Source organism: Ranitomeya variabilis, chromosome 1 (genome assembly GCF_051348905.1).
Source record: "Ranitomeya variabilis isolate aRanVar5 chromosome 1, aRanVar5.hap1, whole genome shotgun sequence".
Taxonomy (NCBI): Eukaryota; Metazoa; Chordata; class Amphibia; order Anura; family Dendrobatidae; genus Ranitomeya; species Ranitomeya variabilis.
This window is the reverse complement of record NC_135232.1, coordinates 524,439,963-524,462,515: the sequence shown is the minus strand read 5'-3', so window position 1 is coordinate 524,462,515 and position 22,553 is coordinate 524,439,963. Positions and strand designations below refer to the sequence as shown.

Genomic DNA, 22,553 nt, shown 5'->3' with positions numbered 1-22,553 from the left:
GCTTACCAGTGCCTGCTGTGGACCCGGAAGTACTCCCTGCAGGACCCGGATGCAGCCCCGTGGCCATTTTGGATCCAGGGACTGCAGGGAGGAGACGCTCGGTACAAGGTGAGTACATCGCCTTGTACCGATGGTCTCAGGGAAGCACGCAGGGAGCCCCCTCCCTGCGCGATGCTTCCCTGTACCGCTGGTACACTGCGATCATGTTTGATCGCAGTGTGCCGGGGGCGGTCCGTGACACATAGTGCCGGATGTCAGCTGCGATAGTCAGCTGACACCCGGCCGTGATCGGACGCGTTCCCCCTGTGAGCGCGGCCGATCGCATATGACGTACTAGCCCGTCGGTGATCATACGGGCCCAACCCCCCTTGACGGGATAGTACGACAGATGTCAGAAAGGGGTTAATAAACCTTATGGACTGTTTTGTTTGGAAAATCCGTGCCCGTGTGCTTGAATCCCGTGCCAAGCGAGTAATCCCCTACCCGTTAGTGGGTGCAGTCTTACATATTATATTTATTTCTTTTGTTATTCTCTATTTACGCTGCATGAACTCATATCTAGTAAACCGGTCCATAAATGAACCCAGTTTATATATACTATTAAAACTATAACTTCACAAATTATACAGTTTTTGTAAAGGTGACTTCACGATGTGTGTACATTGCTTCATGTTTTTTCCTTATTTCTTGCAGGAGTATACCTGCCCAATATGTGAGTCGGGGTTCATTGAAGAACTTCCTGAATTAAGGTAACCTAATGCCGAAGCGCTTTGTAGTATCAGATTAAGGCTATGTTAACAGAAGTTTATTTTGAATGCTGTCTGAGTGGAGAACGGACTACACACAAAGGCTATGTTAAACCGAAAGAAAATAGGCCGGCCCACCTGTTGGTATAAACCTACTTTCACACTTCCGTCTTTATAAAGACGTTGCAATGCGTCGTTCTGTGCAAAAAAACGCATCCTGCAAAGTTGCCCGCAGGATGTGTTTTTTGCACATAGACTTGTATTACCGACACATCACGACATATGGACACACGTTCCATACGTCGGTAATTGGCGGACCGTCGTCACAAAAAAACGTTCAATGTGACTTTTTTTGTGCGACGCGGCCGAAACTCCGCCCCCTCCTCCCCGCTCATCACAATGGGCAGCGGATGCGTTGTAAAACTGCATCCGCTGCCCACGTTATGCTAAATGTAGCACAACGTCCGTCGGGCCGACGGTTTGCGATGGCCCCGTATCGACGGAAGTGTGAAAGTAGCCTAAGTGCAATGTGTAGATGCACATTCACACTGGCCATTAAAGGGGTTTTCCGATCTCCAAGGTCATATCCCAACATCTAGTAGGTGTAATAGCAAATACCGCCAATTATAAATGTAGTATAGTTCTTCAGATTCGCTGTGTCTCTTTCCTCATGTGCAGGGGTTGCAGGACCTTGGGTAATCATGGTGACGGTCACTGATCTAGTGATTGCTAGTTGTTTGTGGTCGGAGCCATGGATACCTAAGCTCCTGCAATGCCTGCACATGAGGAAAGCGACATGGTGAATCAGAAAAAAATTACTACATTTATAACTGGAGGTGTTTGCTACTATTATACCTACTACATTGGTATAGGATCTTGGAGATGGGAATACCCCTTTTATCTAACAAAACCTAGAATAGAAACAATAAGCAAATACCCTTCTATAAGTAAATAGTAGAAATACATAAAAATTACATGGGGTACATATAGGTACTTCTCACAAAATTAGAATATCATCGAAAAGTTAATTTATTTCAGTTCTTCAATACAAAAAGTGAAACTCATATTTTATATAGAGTCATTACAAACAATGATCTATTTCAAGTGTTTTTTTCTGTTAATGTTGATTGATGATTATGGCTTACAGCCAATGAAAACCCAAAAGTCATTATCTCAGTAAATTAGAATACTTTATAACACCAGCTTGAAAAATTATTTTATAATCCAAAATGTTGTCCTACTGAAACGTATGTTCAGTAAATGCACTCAATACTTGGTCAGGGCTCGTTTGGCATCAATTACTGCATCAATGCTGCGTGGCATGGAGGTGATCAGTCTGTGGCACTGCTGAGGTGTTATGGAAGCCCAGGTTGCTTTGATAGCAGCCTTCAGCTTGTCTGCATTGTTAGGTCTGGGGTCTCCTCTTCCTCTGGACAACACCCCATAGATTCTCTATAGTGTTAAAGGGAACCTGTCACCCCCCCAGGCGTTTGAAACTAAAAGAGCCACCTTGTGCAGCAGTAATGCTGCATTCTGACAAGGTGGCTCTTTTAGTTATTGGTGCTGTAACTGCAGAAATAATCCGTTTTGTAATTAGTCCCAAATACCTTTCTTCAGTCCTGGAGGCAGGTCTTTACCCCCCTGCTGCAGACGCCACAAAGCCGTCAGTCAAATCCTCTGGGTGCCGCCTCCTCATCGCTGTTTTGAAATGAGCCGGCGCCTGCGCTCTTTTCTCCTGCCTTGGGCAGGCGCAGTGAGCGCTGCCCGTCCTCTGTCCTCATATGCAGTCTAGCTGACTACGCCTGTGTGGCTGCCCTGCCTGTGAATCCCCGCAGCGTCTTCTGTTTTATTCTCACTGCGGGGCTGGGATTCACAGGCTGGGCGGCTGGGCTGGCCAGTACAGCACCAATAACTAAAAGAGCCACCTTGTCAGAATGCAGCATTACTGCTGCACAAGGTGGCTCTTTTAGTTTCAAACGCCTGGGGGGTTGACAGGTTCCCTTTAATGTCTGTCGCTTTTGCTGGCCAATCAATCACAGTGATACTCCTGTTTTTAAGCCAGGTATTAGTACTTTTGGCAGTATGGACAGGTGCTAACCTGTCAATCACTTTTCCAAGCGATGCTTCAAATCGCTTGGAAAACGCAAGCATTCTGCAAGCTAAAAAACGCTTGTTTTGTGGGAAAACGCATGCGAATTCCGCATGCGTATTACCCGCGGCAGGGAGTTGCGGAAATGCTGCGGACATTTCCGCAGCATTTCTGCAACGTGGGCACATAGCCTCACACTATACCTCAAGCAGCTTGGATTGTGGCCTCTTCACTCTTTCTCCAGACTCTGGGACCTTGATTTCCAAATAAAATACAAAATTTACTTTCATCTGAAAACAACACCTTGTACCACTGAGCAACAGTCCAGTTCTTTTTCTCCTTGGCCCAGGTAAGATGCTTCTGGCATTGTCTACTGGTCATGAGTGGCTTAAGACAAGGAATGCGACACTTGTAGCCCAAGTCCTGGGTAGTCTGTGTGTGGTGGCTCTTGAAGCAGTGACTCCGGTAGCAGTCCACTCCATGTGAATCTCCCCCAAAACTTTTGAATGGCCTTTTCTTAAAGGGAACCTGTCAGCAGGATTATGCATGGTAACCTACACACAGTGTCACGTCTGCGCGTTATACTGAATAAAATGATACCTTGGTTGATGAAATCCGTCTTGTGGTTGTTTCTTAACCCCTTACTGACCTCGGACGGGATAGTACGTCCGAGGTCAGCTCCCCTGCTTTGATGCAGGGCTCCGTGGTGAGCCCGCATCAAAGCCGGGACATGTCAGCTGTTTTGAACAGCTGACATGTGCCCGCAATAGCGGCAGGTGAAATCGTGATTCACCCCGCCGCTATTAACTAGTTAAATGCCGCTGTCAAACGCAGACAGCGGCATTTAACTACCGCATCCGGCCGGAAATGACGTCATCGCCGTCCCCCGTCACATGATCGGAGGTCGGCGATGCTTGTATATTGTAACCATAGAGGTCCTTGAGACCTCTATGGTTATTGATCGCCGGTAGCTGTGAGCGCCACCCTGTGGTCGGCGCTCACAGCACACCTCATTTTCTGCTACATAGCAGCGAACAGCAGATCGCTGCTATGTAGCAGAGGCGATTGTGCTGTGCCTGCTTCTAGCCTCCCATGGAGGCTATTGAAGCATGGCACAAGTTAAAAAAAAAGTGAAAAAAAATGTGAAAAAAAATATAAAAGTTTAAATCACCCCCCTTTCGCCCCAATCAAAATAAATCAATAAAAAAGAAAAATCAAATCTACACATATTTGGTATCGCCGCGTTCAGAATCGCCCGATCTATCAATAATAAAAAAAAGCATTAACCTGATCGCTAAACGGCGTAACGAGAAAAAAAATCGAAACGCCAGAACTATGTTTTTTTTGGTCGCCGCGACATTGCATTAAAATGCAATAACGGGCGATCAAAAGAACGTATCTGCACCGAATTGGAATCATTAAAAACGCCAGCTCAGCACGCAAAAAAATAAGCCCTCAACCAACCCCAGATCGCGAAAAATGGAGACGCTACAAGTATCAGAAAATGGCGCAAATTGTTTTTTTTTGTGTTTTTTTTTTTAAGCAAAGTTGGAAGTGGAATTTTTTTTCACCACTTAGGTAAAAAATAACCTAGTCATGTTAGGCGTCTATGAACTCATAATGACCTGGAGAATCATAATGGCAGGTCAGTTTTAGCATTTAGTGAACCTAGCAAAAAAGCCAGCAAAAAACAAGTGTGGGATTTAACTTTTTTTGCAATTTCACTGCGCTTGGATTTTTTTTCCCATTTTCTAGTACACGACATGGTAAAACCAATGATGTCGTTCAAAAGTACAACTCGTCCTGCAAAAAATAAGCCCTCACATGGCCAAATTGACGGAAAAATAAAAAACTTATGGCTCTGGGAAGGAGGGGAGTGAAGAACGAATACAGAAAAACGAAAAATCCCAAGGTCATGAAGGGGTTAATCTTTATTTTCAGTTTTTTGTTAATGAGATTTTCGTGCCCTAAGGCAGGGTTGGTGTATGCTCTGATTAGCTATTCATAATGCAGACTGCTGACAGATCACTGATCCCTCAGTGACCTGCCTCCTAGTTTGCATAATGAATACCATCACATACTGAATTAAAAAAAAACAAAAAACGCTTCTGCAGGCATGTGCCGGCCGTGGCATCTGCTCTGTAGCATAATCGCATCGTTACTGTGCACTTAATCCCTTTTGCTGATTTTAATTGAGCGAGGGAAAAAAAAGTCAATTTGAAAATGGCGCCTGCACAGTAGCAGCTATCTGTGTGTATAGAGATCTGACAGCTGGTATTGCGCAGGTGCCGATGGCACCATCTTGCTGGAGATGAAAAAAAACCAAAAACATGTCCTTCTCAAAGATGGTGCCGCCTGTGCAGTAGCAGCTCTTGGAGATCGCCGACAGCTGCTATTGTGCAGGTGCGGACGACGCCATCTTGGAGGAGGAAATATTTTTTTTTTTTTTTTATTTTTTTTTATATTCAGTCTCCCATGACAGCACCACAAGAGAGGGGATCCACCCTTCAGGGAAAGGAAACCTACAGATACAAAAGGGCGGCACCTCTCCCACGCATCAGTTGGTTCCCTGTCCGTGATGGGGACCATGTTCCTACAGATACCTGTGAGGAGTCGACGGAACCCAGGCCCGGCCAGCCGGTTCAGGTAGCGGAGGTCCTGCCTCGGCCGGTGCGGGCTTCCTGGAAGTGCCACGGTGGGTCCGGGGATGGATTCTACGACAGTGAGTGGGCAGATGGAGCGGTGTCGAGAGGATTACCATCTCTGGAGGGCCAGAGCCGGAAGGTAAGTATGTCCCCTTGGATCTGTGAAACTCCCGGCATGCACTGCCCGGCGTGCTGCTGGGGCTCTAGGTTTCTGGGTCCAGGGGATGCGGCCGGGAGGGCTGGGGGCTCGGCCGGTGACACTTCCCGTGCAGTCCTCTGACGCGGCAGTGTCTTCGGCTGAGGTCGCCATGACTGTGCGTCAGTGGGCGGGGCCTGGGGATGCGTCCAGGCTCTGGGTGCCGGCCGGCTTTTGGATTGGCACCGGGGACTCGGGCTTTGGTCGGGGACTTGGGAACTGGAGCTACATCCGAGGTCCCAGTATCCAGGCAAGGGACGGCACGGTGTGGCGTGACAGTGGGGGGGTGGAAGGCTCCCCAGGCCAGGACCTGCTGACCAAGATATCTGGGGAGAGCATGCATAAGAAGGGACATTGCACATGCATCTGGGCTTCTGAGGCCATTGGTCAAATGGATGTAGGTCATCAGCAGGAGAAAACTGCACCTCAGCACACTACTCGGAAGCCATGTACAGCCCAGCGAAAGACCCTTGACGAGATGGGTGATGGCCAGGCGAGTAGTCGGTCTAGCCGCATGAGCTTCTCCAGAGTGGACGAGTCAGCAGCGTCGGCTGAGATATGCACCCCCCCTCGTGATCCGGTACCTACTGCAACACTGGCAATGAATGTTCTCTCGGTGATGCAGTCTTCCCCTTATTTTTCCTGTCCTGCTAGGGTAAGAAATGAACAGGGAAGTCAAGACAATGGGAACGTGCCCTCTGCAGATGCCTTCTTCCGGACTCCAGTCCAAAAAGGTTGTCAGCCCTGTGTCCAGCAGACAGTGAGGCTTCACATGGGGGGGGAGTGCATCAGCATCTAGGGTACGGTAGTTACCTCTTGCTTACCCCCTTCACCCCCCCACAGGGAGCGGAAGAGAAGCCCAACTTCGCTGCAAGTCTGAAGGAGATCATTAGAATGGGATCAACACGAGGAGAGTTCATCTAACCTGAAGGAGCAAACGGGCAGTTCAGAGGCTCCTTATATACCTGCAGGGTCATCACATAAGGATCCTCTCTGACAATCAGGTGACGGTGGCCTACATCAACCACCAGGGTGGAACTCGATCCAGACCCCTAATGGAAATAACAGAGTGCCTGTTTCAGATAGTAGAGGAACATTTTCTACCTTTGACATAATCGGGACAGAAGTCAAGGATTCCATTAAGTCCCTTATTTAGAAGGAAGGTGGTAAAAGGGAGAAAAAGTCTAGGTGACAAGTGACTGATTCAGATGAATCTATAAGATCGGAAGGTAAAAGTGAATCAGACTTGTCTTCCTCCTCTTCCTCATCCTCTGATGGTGGCACGTGGGGTAGGCCGTGTTTTCCCATAGAAGGCACGGATAAGATGCCGTAGTTAAAGCTATAAGGTCGGGTGCCCACAACCTGGAACTAGCAGCGCTTTGGATGCAGCGTATGTTCGCTGCGTCCAAAGTGCTGCCTTCTATTGAACATAGGTAAATCTGCGTGTGTTCATTGAACTATGCAGATTTACCGCATTCAAAACATTTCTATGCGCCGCGTGTCGGTGTCCGCGGCTGATCCGCAGGCGACTGTGCACGGATGGTGGACATGCGATTTCTACTATGCTGTCTTAGGGGACCACTGCAGGTTTGACTCTGCATAAATACGCTGTGTCAAACCCACAGCAGTTTCTAATTGTAGGTACATAACCATAATATCTCTTGGGGTACCTGTGATATTAAAACCCCCATAAGTATATAAGACATCCTGTTCGGTGGTTTAGAACAAACAATGAGATGCATGTTCCCCATTAATGAGAAGATCCAGATGCTCATTACTAAGGAATGGAAAAAAAACTGAGAAATATGTTACCCTCATCTTCTAAAAGAAGATACCCTTTGGATGAAGATGAATCTGTCATATGGAATAAATCCCTAAAATAGATGTAGCGTTGGCCAAATCATACAGGAAGTCTACTTTGCCCTTCAAGGATTTGGGCACTCTAAAGAATCCTGTGGATAGGAAAGCAGATGGATATTTAAAGCCAGCGATTTCTTCAACTTGTATGGCAAGATTTATGATGATCTGGTTGCTGCAACTAGAGAATCAAATTAAGGATAGTGTCCCTAGAGAAAATATTTTGGCTTATCTCTAGAGATTAGTGAATATTTAAATATTCGGTTTGGATTACGATCGCTGTGTCTGCAGTATTCACTGAACATAGCCGAATGCCATGGGAGTACAGCTGTGCGAATGTATTCGGAAACTATCAGCAAACATAGATGCGGCACCAGTATGGCACGGATACGGCAAATTCTGATTTGACAATTGTTTTCCAAACATATTTGTTAATCTCTACCGATCTCTTGTTGATGCAAGGAGCTGCTGCTTTTCCTTCAGATGCCTCCGCAGACTGTGAGGCTGGCGGACAGGTCAGCCTAACTCTCTAATGTCGCTCATAGACCACTATGGCTCAAAAGCTGGCTAAGAGACGTTCAATCCAAAATAAGCTGTGTTCAATTCTGTGTGATGGGGACGTTTTTCTTTGACCTGTTCTGGATGATATCTTGGACGAAAGTAAGTGGGAGGCAGGCTTTTCTGCTTTCCTGCCTGGGAAAAAATTCTATCCAGTGCCCAGATCCTTGGGATAAATGGAGTCAACCTTAAGGCTGGAATTCAGGACTCTTCCCCTGCAGACCTTCAGAGTAACATCTCTCCGAAGTTCTTGCAGGGAGGAGTTAGCCCTGAAGACAGAAGTCCTGAGCTTAGTGCTGAAACTGGTCCTAACAGAAGTACCAGTGGAACAACAAGGAAGGGGATTTTATTCCATCCTCTTCTTTTAAAGAAGTTAGTTGGCACATTCAGGGCTACGGGAATTTGTTTAACCCCATCAAATTCACTAGTGTACAGACTCTTCAAGATGGAGTCCATAAAATCAGCCATACAGATGCTATTTCTTGGTTTCTACAGGAGTGTGCTAGACCTGAAGGACCCTTATTACCATGTTCCAATCCTTACAGAATATCCTAAGAGGGCCTTGCTTATGAACAAGGAAGTCAGGTATTTCCAGTTCAGAGTCTTTCCCTTCGGTCTGTCAAACTGGAAAGTAACTGTGTCTCCAAGAACAAGGCACCTTAGCTATTCCATGCCTAGCGAACCGGCTCTCCATGCATGTGACGTGACTGTCACACAGCTGCGACACATGCAGCTGCAGAGCCGAACAGCTGATCAGCCGAAGCAATCCAGGAAGCAGAGTTCCCTCTGGAGCTTATTCGGTAAGTGCTTATCGCTTGCCGAATAAGCCCTGACCCGATCAAATTCGCTCATCCATAGTCCCTATCAGATCCATGAATCCTGGCAGAAATCCCTGCTCTCCTCTGTCAGGGTCCAGTTTTCCATCCAAAAACGACAGGCCTTCGTTTGACGGCCTGGAACTTGAAAAGGGCACTATTGACTGGAAGGTTTTTTCCCGAATTTGGTATCTACTTTTCTTAAAAGCAGAAAACTAGTGACAACTAAGATATACAGTGAGGTAATTAAGCATTTGATCCCTTGCTGATTTTGTAAGTTTGCCACTGACAAAAACATAAACAGTCTATAATTTTAACCCCTTAGTGACAGAGCCAATTTGGTACTTAATGACCGAGCCAATTTTTACAATTCTGACCACTGTCACTTTATGAGGTTATAACTCTGGAACGCTTTATCGGATCCCGCTGATTCTGAGATTGTTTTTTTGTGACATATTGTACTTCAAGTTAGTAGTAACATTTCTTCGATATTACTTGCGATTATTTATGAAAAAAAACGGAAATATGGCAAATTTTTAAAATTTTGCAATTTTCAAACTTTGTATTTTTATGCCCTTAAATCAGAGAGATATGTCACGAAAAAGTTAATAAATAACATTTCCCACATGTCCACTTTACATCAGCACAATTTTGGAAACAAAATTTTTTTTTGTTAGGGAGTTATAAGGGTTAAAAGTTGACCAGCAATTTCTCATTTTTACACCATGTTTTTTTTAGGGACCACATCACATTTGAAGTCATTTTGAGGGGTCTATATGATAGAAAATAACCAAGTGTGACACCATTCTAAAAACTGCACCCCTCAAGCTGCTCAAAACCACATTCAAGAAGTTTATTAACCCTTTACGTACTTCACAGGAACTGAAACAATGTGGAAGAAAAAAATGAACATTTAACTTTTTTTTGCAAACATTTTACTTCAGAACCATTTTTTTTAATTTTCACAAGTGTAAAAACAGAAATTTAACCACAAATTTTGTTGTGCAATTTCTCCTGAGTACGTCGATACCCCATATGTGGGGGTAAACCACTGTTTGGGCGCACCGCAGAGCTTGGAAGAGGAGTGTCGTTTTACTTTTTCAATGTAGAATTGGCTGGAATTGAGATCGGACGCCATGTCACGTTTGGAGAGCCCCTGATGTGCCTAAACAGTGGAAACCCCCCACAAATGACACCATTTTGGAAACTAGACCCCTTAAGGAACTTATCTAGATGTGTGGTGAGCACTTTAAACCCCCACGTGCTTCACAGAAGTTTATAACGTAGAGCCGTGAAAATAAAAAAATCGCATTTTTTCTACAAAAATGATCTTTTTGCCTCCAAATTTTTATTTTACCAAGGGTAACAGGAGAAAATGGACCCCAGAAGTTGTTGTACAATTTGTCCTGAGTACGCCGACACCCCATATGGGGGGTAAACCACTGTTTGGGCGCATGGCTGAGCTCGGAAGTAAAGGAGCGCCATTTGACTTTTCAATGCAAAATTGACTGGAATTGAGATCGGACGCCATGTCGCGTTTGGAGAGCCCCTGATGTGCCTAAACAGTAGAAACCCCCAAAAAGTGACCCCATTTTGGAAACTAGACCCCCCATGGAACTTATCTAGATGTGTAGTGAGAACTTTGAATGCCCAAGTGCATCACAGAAGTTTATAATGCAGAGTCGTGAAAATAAAAAAAAATTTTTTTAACAAAGATTTTTTAGCCCCCAAGTTTTTATTTTCACAAGGGTAACAAGAGAAATTGGACCCCAAAAGTTGTTGTCCAATTTGTCCTGAGTATGCTGGTACCCCATATGTGGGGGTAAACCACTGTTTGGGCGCATGGCTGAGCTCGGAAGGGAAAGAGCGCCGTTTTGGAATGCAGACTTTTATAGAATTGTCTGCTGGCGTTATGTTGCGTTTGCAGACCCCTAATGTACCTAAACAGTCGAAACCCCCCACAAGTGACCAAATTTTGGAAACTAGACCCCCTAAGGAACTTATCTAGATATGTGGTGAGAACTTTGAATGCTCAAGTGCTTCACAGAAGTTTATAATGCAGAGTAGTGAAAATAAAAAAATATTTTTTTTCCCACAAAAAAGATTTTTAGCCCCCAAGTTTTTATTTTCACAAGGGTAACAGGAGAAATTGGACCCCAAAAGTTGTTATCCAATTTATCCCGAGTACGCTGATGCCCCATATGTGGGGGTAAACCACTGTTTGGGCGCACGGCAGAGCTCAGAAGGGAGGGAGCACCATTTGACTTTTTTAGCGCAAAATTGTCTATCGTGTTTGGAGACCCCCTGATGTACCTAAACAGTGGAAACCCCCCAATTCTAACTCCAACCCTAACTCCAACACACCCCTAACCCTAATCTCAACCCGATCCATAATCCTAATCACAACCCTAACGATAATCACAACCCTAACCCCAAAACAGCCCTAATCTCAACTCTAACCATAACCCTAATCAAAACCCTAAATCCAACACAACCCTAACCCTAATGTCAACCCTAACCTCAAACCTAACCCTAATCCCAATACACCCCTAACCCTAATCCCAACCTTAACCCTAATCCCAACCCTAACCCTAATCCCAACCCTAATCCCAAACGTAACCCTAATCCCAACCGTAACCCTAATACCAACCCTAATCCAAACCCTAACCCTAATCCCAACTCTATCCCTAACTTTAGCCCCAACCCTAACCCTAAGGCTACTTTCACACTTGCGTCGTGTGGCATCCGTCACAATCCGTTGTTTTGGACAAAAAACGGATCCTGCAAATGTGCCCACAGGATGCCTTTTTTGCCCATAGACTTGTATTACCGACGGATGGCCACACGTCGCGTCGATCGTGCACTGGATCCGTTGTGTTTTGGCGGACCGTCGTCACAAAAAAAATTCAATGTAACCTTTTTTTTTGTAGGTCGCGTCCGCCATTTCCGCGCATGCGTGGCCGTAACTCTGCCCCCTCCTCCCCAAGACATAGACTGGGCAGCGGATGCGTTGAAAAACTGCATCCACTGCCCACGTTGTGCACAATTTTCACAACGTGCGTCGGTACGTCGGGCTGACGCATTGCGACCGCCCCGTACCGACGCAAGTGTGAAAGAAGCCTAAGGCTACTTTCACACTAGCGTCGTACTCGGCCCATCGCAGTGTGTCGGGCCGACGTACCGACGCTAGCGTTGTAAGCGCCGTACAACGGGTGCAGAGGATGCTGTTTTTTCAACGCATCCGCTGCCCCATTGTGAGGTGCGGGGAGGCGGGGGCGGAGTTCCGGCCGCGCTTGCGCGGTCAGAAATGGCGGACACGTCGCACAAAAAAAGTTACATGTAGCGTTTTTTGTGCCGACGGTCCGCCAAAGCAATCCGTCGCAATGTGTCGCTAATGCAAGTCAATGGAGAAAAAAACGCATCCTGCAAGCACTTTTGCAGGATGCGTTTTTTCTCCAACGACGCATTGCGACGGAAGCCAAAAAACGCTAGTGTGAAAGTAGCCTAACCCTAGCCCTAACCCTAAATTTAACCCTAACCCTAGCCCTAACCCTAATTTTAGCCCCAACTCGTCTCTCCTGCCGGCCGGCAGATGGCGGGCGCACTGCGCATGCGCCCGCCATTTTCTTTGCAGAGGAAGAAGCCGGCCGGCAAGAGGAGACGCAGGAGGACCCGGGGACACCGGGTGAGTATGATAGGGTCCCCGAATCCCCCTATTTCTCTGTCCTCTGATGTGCGATCACATCAGAGGACAGAGAATTACAGATCGCTTTTTTTTTTTTTTTTTTTTTTTTGCGGTCGCCGGTAAACAGTTAATTACCGGCGATCGCAAAACAGGGGTCGGTAAAAACCGACCCCGATTATGTTCTTTGGGGTCTCGGCTACCCCCAGCAGCCGAGACCCCAAAGATCTTCCGGGTGCCGGGCGGCGGGCGCACTGCGCATGCGCCTGCCATTTTTTCCCAGAGAAAAGATGGTGGCGCCCATCGGGAGCCACGAGGAGCACCGGGGGCGATAGGTGAGTATTGGGGGGCTATTGGGGGCCATCGGGGACACTATTTCTCTGTCCTCCGATGTGCGATCACATCGGAGGACAGAGAAATTAAATGGCAAATCGCTTTTTTTTTTGTTGCGACCGCCGGTAAACGGTTAATTACCGGCAATCGCAACTCGGGGGTCGGTAAAACCCCCCGAATCATGTTCTCTGGGGTCTCGGCTACCCTCGGCAACCGAGACCCCAGAGAAAATCCGACTCTGGGGGGCGCTATTCACTTTTTCCACAGCGCCGTTAGTTAACGGCGCTGTGGTTTAAGTACCCTTAGCGGCCGTCGTTAAAAGGCGTATTGGCGGTCGTTAAGGGGTTAAGGGTAGGTTCATTTTAACATTGAGAGAATATCAAAAATAAAATCCAGAAAATCATTGTATAAAATTATAAAAAAAAATGTATTTGCATTTTTGCAGTGAGAAATAAGTATTTGATCCGCTAACAACTATTAAGAGTTCTGGCTCCTATAAACCGGTTAGACGATCCTAATCAGCTCATTACCTGCATTAAAGGCAGCGGTCTTACATAGTCACCTTTTATAAAAGACTCCTGCCCACAGGCCCAATTAATCAGTCAGACTCTAACCTCTACAACATGGGCAAGACCAAAGAGCTTAATAAGGATGTTGGAGACCAGATCATAAATATGCACAATGCTGGAATTGGCTACAAAACCATAAGTAAGATGCTGGGTGAGAAGGAGACAACTGTTGGTGCAATGGTAAGAAAATGGAAGAAATACAAAATGACTGTCAATCGACATCGATCTAGGGGACCATGCAAAATCTTACCTCGTGGGGTATCCTTTAGCATAAGAAAGGTGAGAGATCAGCCTAAAACTACATGGGGGGGGGGGGGGGGACTTGTTAATGATCTCAAGGCAGCTGAGACCACAGTCACCAGGAAAACCATTGGTAACACATTATGCCGTAAAGGTTTATAATGCTGCAATGCCTGCAAGGTCCCCCTGCTCAACAAGGCACATGTGCAGGCCAGACTGAAGTTTGCAATGAACACCTGGATGATTCTGTGAGTGATTGGGAGAAGGTGCTGTGGTCAGATGAGACAAAAATTGAGGTAATTAGCATTAACTCAACATGCCGTGTTTGGAGGAAGAGAAATGCTACCTATGTCTCAAAGAACACCAACCCCACTGTCAAGCATGGAGGTAGAAACATTTGTTTTGGGGGTGTTTCTCTGCTAAAGGTACAGGACTACTTCCCTGCATCAGTGGGAGAATGGATGAAGCCATGAACCGTAAAATCCTGAGTAACCACCTCCTTCCCTCCACCAGAACATTAAAAATGGGTCGTGACTGGGTCTTCCAGCAAGATAACCCAAAACATACAACCAAGGCATCAAAGGTGTGACTCAAAAAGAAGTGCATTAAGGTCATGGAGTAGCCTAGCCAGTCTGCAGACCTTAACACCATAGGAAAATTATGGAGGAAGTTGAAGCTCCGAGTTGCCGGTTGCGACAGCCTCAAAATCTTAATGATTTAGAGATGATCTGCAAAGAGGAGTGGATCATAATTCCTACTGACTTGTGTGCAATTCTCATCATCCGCTACAAAACACATCAGACTGCTGTGCTTGCCAACAAGGGATTTGTCACCAAGTATTACGTCTTGTTTGCCAGGGAGATCAAATACTTATTTTTCACTGCTAAATGCAAATACATTTTATATAATTTATACAATGGGATTTTCTGGATTTTATTTTTGATATTCGATCTTTCAATATTAATATGAACCTACCCTTAAAATTATAGATTGTTCGTGTCTTTGTCAGTGGGCAAACTTACTAAATCAGCAAGGGATCAAATGCTTGTTTGCTCCCCTGTATATGGTAGAACATGGGCAAGGATCTTGTCTTGTTTGGGGGATGCTTGGGTAGTGCTATATTAGAATTTCTCCAAAAATGTATGCAACTGGGCCTGTCCACTAGCACACTCAAAGTGCAGGTTTCAGCTCTTGGGGCATTATACAACTATAACCTGGCAGCCGATAGATGGATTGTTAAATGTATCAGAGCTTGTGATGGGTCCAGGTCAATACCTAGCCTGGGAATACCTCCCAGGGGTTTTAATTTGTCACCTTTTGAACCACTTAAAAGCTTTCCAGTCAAGATCACCTTTTTCTAAACTGTAATTCTCGTAACATTAACTTTGGCCCATTGAGTTTGTGATATACAAGCCCTGTCAGTTAACCATCAATTTACACAGGTTTTTGAGGATAGGGTTGTCTTAAGACCAGACCCAGACTATCTTCTGAACTCCTGGTTACCAGGGTGACAGCACTCTGCACCCTATGGGAATACCCACCACTGTGAGACTCCTCCTGTGATATTTCTGATTTACTGTAAATAAAATGCCCATGTAACACTTTCATCACTACTTTGGAACAAATTCGTGTCTCTTCTAGCTGGTGCCTCCCCAATAGCAAGTACAGTGCTGATGACATAGGAGAAAGAAGCGTGTCTGGAGGGATTTTTTTCTGGGGAAATGGCTTTGCTTGGGTACTGTCCTTGTTAGGGCGGGAGCAAATGCTTGGGGCACGGCAGGGCAGAGTGAGGTATTCTTGTAACCCATATGACCTGGATGACAGCCTGCACATGAATTGGGTGAGACCCACAAATTTTCCTGTCTTGATTATCACTTTATTGCACTAGTACACTTTATTTTATTGTTCAAGTCCTATCTTTTGTAAAGAATTATTGGATGCAGCGCGTACTGATGGCTTATTGCATTTATGGAGAGTATTCAATGAGATTTGTTATATCCTGACATTTTGAGGGTTTTTTTTTTCTAGATATTTGCCACTCGACTAGACGTAATGTGTTTTTATAGGTCCTTTCTCACATGTAGTAAACTACTTTTGAGGCACAATGCAAAGCTCAGAAGAGAAGAAGCGCCATTTTGGAGTTGCTGGAATGGTTTGAGGGCACCATGTCAAATTGGCAGAGCCCTTGAGGTGCCATAACTGCAGACCGCCCACCCCCTCCATAAGTGGCCTTATTTTGCAAACTGCAGTTCTCAGTTAATTCCTGTAGGGATGCAGTGAGCATGTTGACACCTCATGCGCCTCACATATATTTATAATATTGTGTGGTGGAAAATGAATACCGTAATTTCATTTTACCACTAAAATGATGATTTGGCCCCAAGTTTTTTTTCATTTTTTATAAGGGCTAATGGCAAAAAATGGACCTCCTGAGTTTGTTATGCAATTTCTCCTGATTGCGCGAACCGCTTTTCAGACACAGTGGAAAGCTCAAAAGGGAAGGAGCGCCATATTATAGTGCAGATTTTTCTCTGGTACCAAAATGTGTCATACAACTTCTGCTGTTCATGGCAATACTCCATTTGTGGCTGTACAGTACTGCTTATCAACACAGCGAGACTCTGGATGGAAAGAACTCCATTTGTTTTTAGAGAGTCAAATAATCATAGAATAGTTTGTGGACTCAATATACAGAGACCCTGAGTGCCAGAAAAGCTGACTATTTTGACTCCATGGGAGAGCGGGCCAGTCAGATGCTGATGTGATACTCTATATTATACACTAATGCCCCATCTTGGGACAATGTAAAAAAAAAAAAAAAAGTACAAAAACAAATATTTTTCCAATAAATACATTTATGTTAAAAAAAAAAAAAAAAAAAAAAAAGCTAGAGCTCTCAGTATAAAGCTATGCAAAAATTTTTTTTTTTTTTTTTTTTTTTTTTTTTATTTTAATGATTTGGGTGCTTTTGCACAATATGAATGGGGTATCGCTGTAATCGTGCTGACCCAAAGAATAAAACTGCCTTATCAATTTTACCACATGCGGAACGACATTAACCCCTTTCTGTCATTAGACGTACTATCCCGTCAAGGTGACCTGGGACTTAATTCCCAGGGACGGGATGGTACGTCATAGGCGATTGGCTGCGCTCACGGAGGGAGCGCGGCCGGGTGTCAGCTGATTATTACAGCTGACATCTGGTACTTTGTGCCAGGAGCCGTCACGGACCACTACCGGCACATTTAACCCCCGGAGCACTGCGTGCTTCCCTGAGACCCTCGGAACAATGCGATGTGATCGTGTTGCTCCGAGCGTCTCCTCCATCCTCTTCCCTGCAGGCCCCGGATCCAAGATGGCCGCGGGGGGCCTACCAGGTCCTGCAGGGAGGTGGCTCGCAAGCGCTTGCTGGGAGCAGGCGCCGGCAAGCCTACAGCAGTGCCTTTCAGATCGCTGATCTGACACAGCGCTGTGCAAAGTGTCAGATCAGCGATCTGACACTATACCATGGCGTCCCACCCTGGGAAAAAGTAAACAATAAAAGTACACATTTCGTATCGCCACGTCCGTAACGACCCGACCTATGAAACTGTCCCACTAGTTACCCCCTTCAGTGAACACCGTAAAAAGAGGCAAAAAACAATGCTTTATCATACCGCCAAACAAAAAGTGGAATAACACGCGATCAAAAAGACGGATATAAATAAACATGATACTGTTGAAAATGTCATCTTGTCCCGCAAAAAAGGAGCCGCCATACAGCGTCATCAGCAAAAAAATAAGTTATAGCCTTCAGAATAAAGCGATGCAAAAATATTTTTTTTTCTATACAATAGTTTTTATTGTATAAAAGCGCCAAAACATAAAAAAATGATATATCTCTGTAATCGTACTGACCCGAATAATAAAACTGCTTTATCAATTTTACCAAGCACGGAGCGGTATAATCGCGCCCCCCCCAAGAAATTCACAAATTGCTTGTTTTTGTTCATTCTGCCTAACAAAAATCAGAATAAAAAGCGATAAAAAAAATGTTATGTGCCCCAAAAATGGCACCAATAAAAAGGTCAACTCGTCCTGCAAAAAACAAGACCTCACATGACTCTGTAGACCGAAATATGGAAAAATTATAGCTCTCAGAATGTGGTAACGCAAAAAATATTTTTTTCCATAAAAAGCGTCTTTAAGTGTGTGTCAGCTGCCAAACATAAAGACCCGCTATAAAAACCTGCTATAAATTAGTAAATCAAACCACCCCATTAGGGTTAGGGTTGGAGCTAAAGTTGGGGTTAGGGTTTGGATTACATTTGCGGTTGGGTTAGGGGTGTGTCAGGGGCAGGGGTATGGTTAGGGTTGGGATTAGGGTTAGGGGTGTGGTTAGGGTTAGGGGTGTGTTGGGGTTAAGGTTGGAGTTAGAATTGGGAGGTTTCCACTGTTTAGGCACACCAGGGGCTCTGCAAACGCAGTCCAATCTCAATTCCATCCAGTTCTACGTGAAAAAAGTAAAACTGTGCTCCTTCCCTTCTGAGCTCTGCTGTGCGCCCAAACAGTGGTTTACCCCCACATATGGGGGTATCGGTGTACTCTCAACAAACTGGACAACAACTTTTTGGGTCCAATTTCTCCTGTTACCCTTGGGAAAATGCAAAACTGGGGGCTAAAATATAATTTTTGTGGGGGGAAAAAAAGATTTTTTTTTTTCATTTTCACGGCATTATAAACTTTAGCGAAACACTTGGGGGTTCAAAGTTCTCCCAACACATCTAGATAAGTTCCTTGGGGGGTCTAGTTTCCAATATGGGGTCACTTGTGGGGTGTTTCTACTGTTTAGGTACATCAGGGGCTCTGCAAATGCAACGTGAAGCCTGCAGACCATTCCATCAAAGTCTGCATTCCAAAACGCTACTTCTTCCCGAGCTCTGCCATGCGCCCAAACAGTAGTTTTCTCCCACACATGGGGTATCGGCGTTCTCAGGACAAATTGCACAACAACTTTTGGGGTCCCAATTTCTCCAGAAACCCTTGGGGAAAATACAAAATTGGGGGCTAAAATCATTTTTGTGGGAAAAAAAAATTTTTAATTTTCACGGCTCTACATTATAAACTTCTGTGATGCACTTGGGGGTTCAAAGTGCTCACCACGCATGTAGATACAGTTAGGTCCATATATATTTGGACAGAGACAACATTTTTCTAATTTTGGTTAGACATTACTATAATAAACAAAACAATTCAGATGCAGTTGAAGTTCAGACTTTGTTTTCAATTGAGGGTATCCACATTAAAATTGGATGAAGGGTTTAGGAGTTTCAGCTCCTTAACATGTGCCACCCTGTTTTTAAAGGGACCAAAAGTAATTGGACAGATTCAATAGTTTTAACCCCTTCCCGACCCATGATGCCTATGTGGCGTCATGGAATGATCGCGTCCCTGCAGATCGGGTGAAAGGGTTAACTCCAATTTCACCCGATCTGCAGGGACAGGGGGAGTTGTACTTTAGCCCAGGGGGGGTGGCTTCACCCCCTCGTGGCTACTATCGCTCTGATTGGCTGTTGAAAGTGCAACAGCCAATCAGAGCAATTTGCAATATTTCACCTATGAAAATGGTGAAATATTGCAATCCAGCCATGGCCGATGCTGCAATATCATCGGCCATGGCTGGAAAACCAGATCTGACCACCGCCACCGATCTCCTCCCCAGCCCTCCGTTCTGTCCCGTACTCCCTTCCGTCCTCCTGTCCGCTCCCCCTGTGCTCCGATCCACCCCCCCTGTGCTCCGATCCACCACCCCCTCATACTTACCGATCCTCCCGGAGTCCGTCCGTCTTCTCCCTGGGCGTCGCCATCTGCCAAAATGGCGGGCGCATGCGCAGTGCGCCCGCCGAATCTGCCGGCAGATTCGTTCCATGTACATTTTGATCACTGTGATAAAACCTATCACAGTGATCAAAATAAAAATAGTAAATGAACCACCCCTTTATCACCCCCATAGGTAGGGACAATAATAAAATAAAGAAAATATATATTTTTTCCACTAGGGGTAGGGTTAGAACTAGGGTTAGCGTTAGAATTAGGATATGTGCACACGGTGCGGATTTGGCTGCGGATCCACAGCGGATTGGCTGCTGCGGATTCGTAGCACTGTTCCATCAGGTTTACAGTACCATGTAAACCTATGGAAAACCAAATCCGCTGTGCCCATGGTGAGGAAAATACCGCGCGGAAATGCTGCGTTGTATTTTCTGCAGCATGTCAATTCTTTGTGCGGATTTCGCAGCGTTTTACACGTGTTCCTCAATAGGAATCCACAGGTGAAATCCGCATTAAAAAACACTGGAAATCCGCGGTAAATGCGCAGGTAAAAGGCAGTGCCTTTTACCTGCAGATTTTTCAAAAATGGTGCGGAAAAATCTCACACAAATCCGCAACGTGGGCACATAGCCTTAGGGTTGGAATTAGAGTTAGGGTTGGAATTAGGGCTAGGGTTGGAAATAGGGTTAAGAATAGGCTTGTGGTTAGGGTTGGGGTTAGGGTTAGGGTTGGGATTAGGGTTAGGGTTGGAATTAGGGTTAAGGTTGGGGTTAGGGTTATGGCTAGAGTTGGGATTAGGGTTAGGGGTGTGTTGGGGTTAGTGTTAGAGTTAGAATTGAGGGGTTTCCACTGTTTAGGCACATCAGGGGTCTCCAAACGCAACATGGCGCCACCATTGATTCCAGCCAATCTTGCGTTCAAAAAGTCAAATGGTGCTCCCTCCCTTCCGAGCCCCGACGTGCGCCCAAACAGTGGTTTACCCCTACATATGGGGTATCAGTGTACTCAGGACAAACTGGGCAACAACTATTGGGGTCCAATTTCTCCTGTTACCCTTGTGAAAATAAAAAATTGCTTGCTAAAACATCATTTTTGAGGAAAGAAATGATTTTTTATTTTCACGGCTCTGCGTTGTAAACTTCTGTGAAGCACTTGGGGATTCAAAGTGCTCACCACATATCTAGATAAGTTCCTTGGGGGGTCCAGTTTCTAAAATGGGGTCACTTGTTGGGGGTTTCTACTGTTTAGGCACATCAGGGGCTCTGCAAATGCAACGTGACACCCGCAGACCATTCCATCAAAATCTGCATTTCAAAACGTCAATGCTACCCTTCCGAGCCCCGATGTGTGCCCAAACAGTGGTTTACCCCCACATATGGGGTACCAGCGTACTCAGGACAAACTGGACAACAAATATTGGGGTCCAATTTCTCCTGTTAATCTTGCGAAAATAAAAAATTCTAGGCTAAAAAATCATTTTTGAGAAAAGAAAAATTATTTGTTTTCATGGCTCTGCTTTATAAACTTCTGTGAAGCACTTGGGGGTTCAAAGTGCTCACCACACATCTAGATTAGTTCCTTGGGAGGTCTAGTTTCCATAATGGGGTCACTTGTGGGGGAGCTCCAATGTTTAGGCACACAGGGGCTCTCCAAACGCGACATGGTGTCATGGAGCTAATTTTCCATTCAAAAAGCCAAATGGCGTGCCTTCCCTTCCGAGCCCTGCCGTGCGCCCAAACAGTGGTTTACCCCCACATATGAGGTATCAGCGTACTCAGGACAAATTGGACAACAACGTTCGTGGTCCAGTTTCTCCTTTTACCCTTGGGAAAATAAAAAAATTGTTGCTAAAAATGGTTTTGTAAATTTTGTTGTAAAAATGAGAAATCACTGGTCAAATTTTAACCCTTATAACTTCCTAGCAAAAAAAAATGTTTCCAAAATTGTGCTGATGGAAAGTAGACATGTAGAAAATGTTATTTATTAACTATTTTGTGTCACACATCTCTCTGGTTTAACAGAATAAAAATTCAAAATGTGAAAATTGCGAAATTTTCAAAATTTTCGCCAAATTTACATTTTTTTTCACAAATAAACTCAGAAATTATCGACCTAAATTTACCACTAACATGAAGCCCAATATGTCACGAAAAAACAATCTCAGAATCGCTAGGATCCGTTGAAGCGTTCCTGAGTTATTACCTCATAAAGGGACACTGGTCAGAATTGCAAAAAACGGCCAGGTCATTAAGGTCAAAATAGGCTGGGTCATGAAGGGGTTAAATATAATGTTCATTTTTAGTACTTGGTTGAAAACCCTTTGTTGGCAATGACTGCCTGAAGTCTTGAACTCATGGACATCACCAGACGCTGTGTTCCCTCCTTTTTGATGCTCTGCCAGGCCTTCACTGCGGTGGTTTTCAGTTGCTGTTTGTTTGTGGGCCTTTCTGTCTGAAGTTTAGTCTTTAACAAGTGAAATGCATGCTCAATTGGGTTGAGATCAGGTGACTGACTTGGCCATTCAAGAATATTCCACTTATTTGCTTTAATAAACTCCTGGGTTGCTTTGGCTTTATGTTTTGGGCCATTGTCCATCTGTGGTATGAAACGACGACCAATCAGTTTGGCTGCATTTGGCTGTATCTGAGCACACCGTATGTCTCTGAATACCTCAGAATTAATTTGGCTGTTTCTGTCCTGTGTCACATCAATAAACACTAGTGACCCAGTGCCACTGGCAGCCCTGCATGCCCAAGCCATCACACTGCCTCCGCCGTGTATTACAGATGATGTTGGTATTCTTTGGATCATGAGCTGTACCACGCCTTCGCCATACTTTTCTCTTTCCATCATTCTGGTAGAGTTTGATCTTGGTTTCATCTGTCCAAAGAATGTTATTCCAGAACTGTGCTGGCTTTTTTAGATTTTTTTTTTTTTTTTTTTTTTTTTTTTTTTTTTTTAGCAAAGACCAGTCTACCCTTTTTATTCTTGATGCCTATGAGTGGCTTGCAC

The 22,553-nt window shown here is 45.0% G+C and overlaps 1 protein-coding gene across 2 annotated transcripts in view; it reads left to right on the top strand.

Moving 5' to 3' along the window:
• Window positions 1-22,553, top strand: part of RNF126 (ring finger protein 126) — a 136,363-nt gene that overhangs the window by 15,874 nt on the left and 97,936 nt on the right. For both annotated transcript variants that reach the window (XM_077254149.1, XM_077254159.1), the window contains exon 2: window positions 694-749. In XM_077254149.1, coding sequence (XP_077110264.1) covers window positions 694-749 — 56 coding nt within the window. The remainder of the gene's footprint in view (window positions 1-693; window positions 750-22,553) is intronic.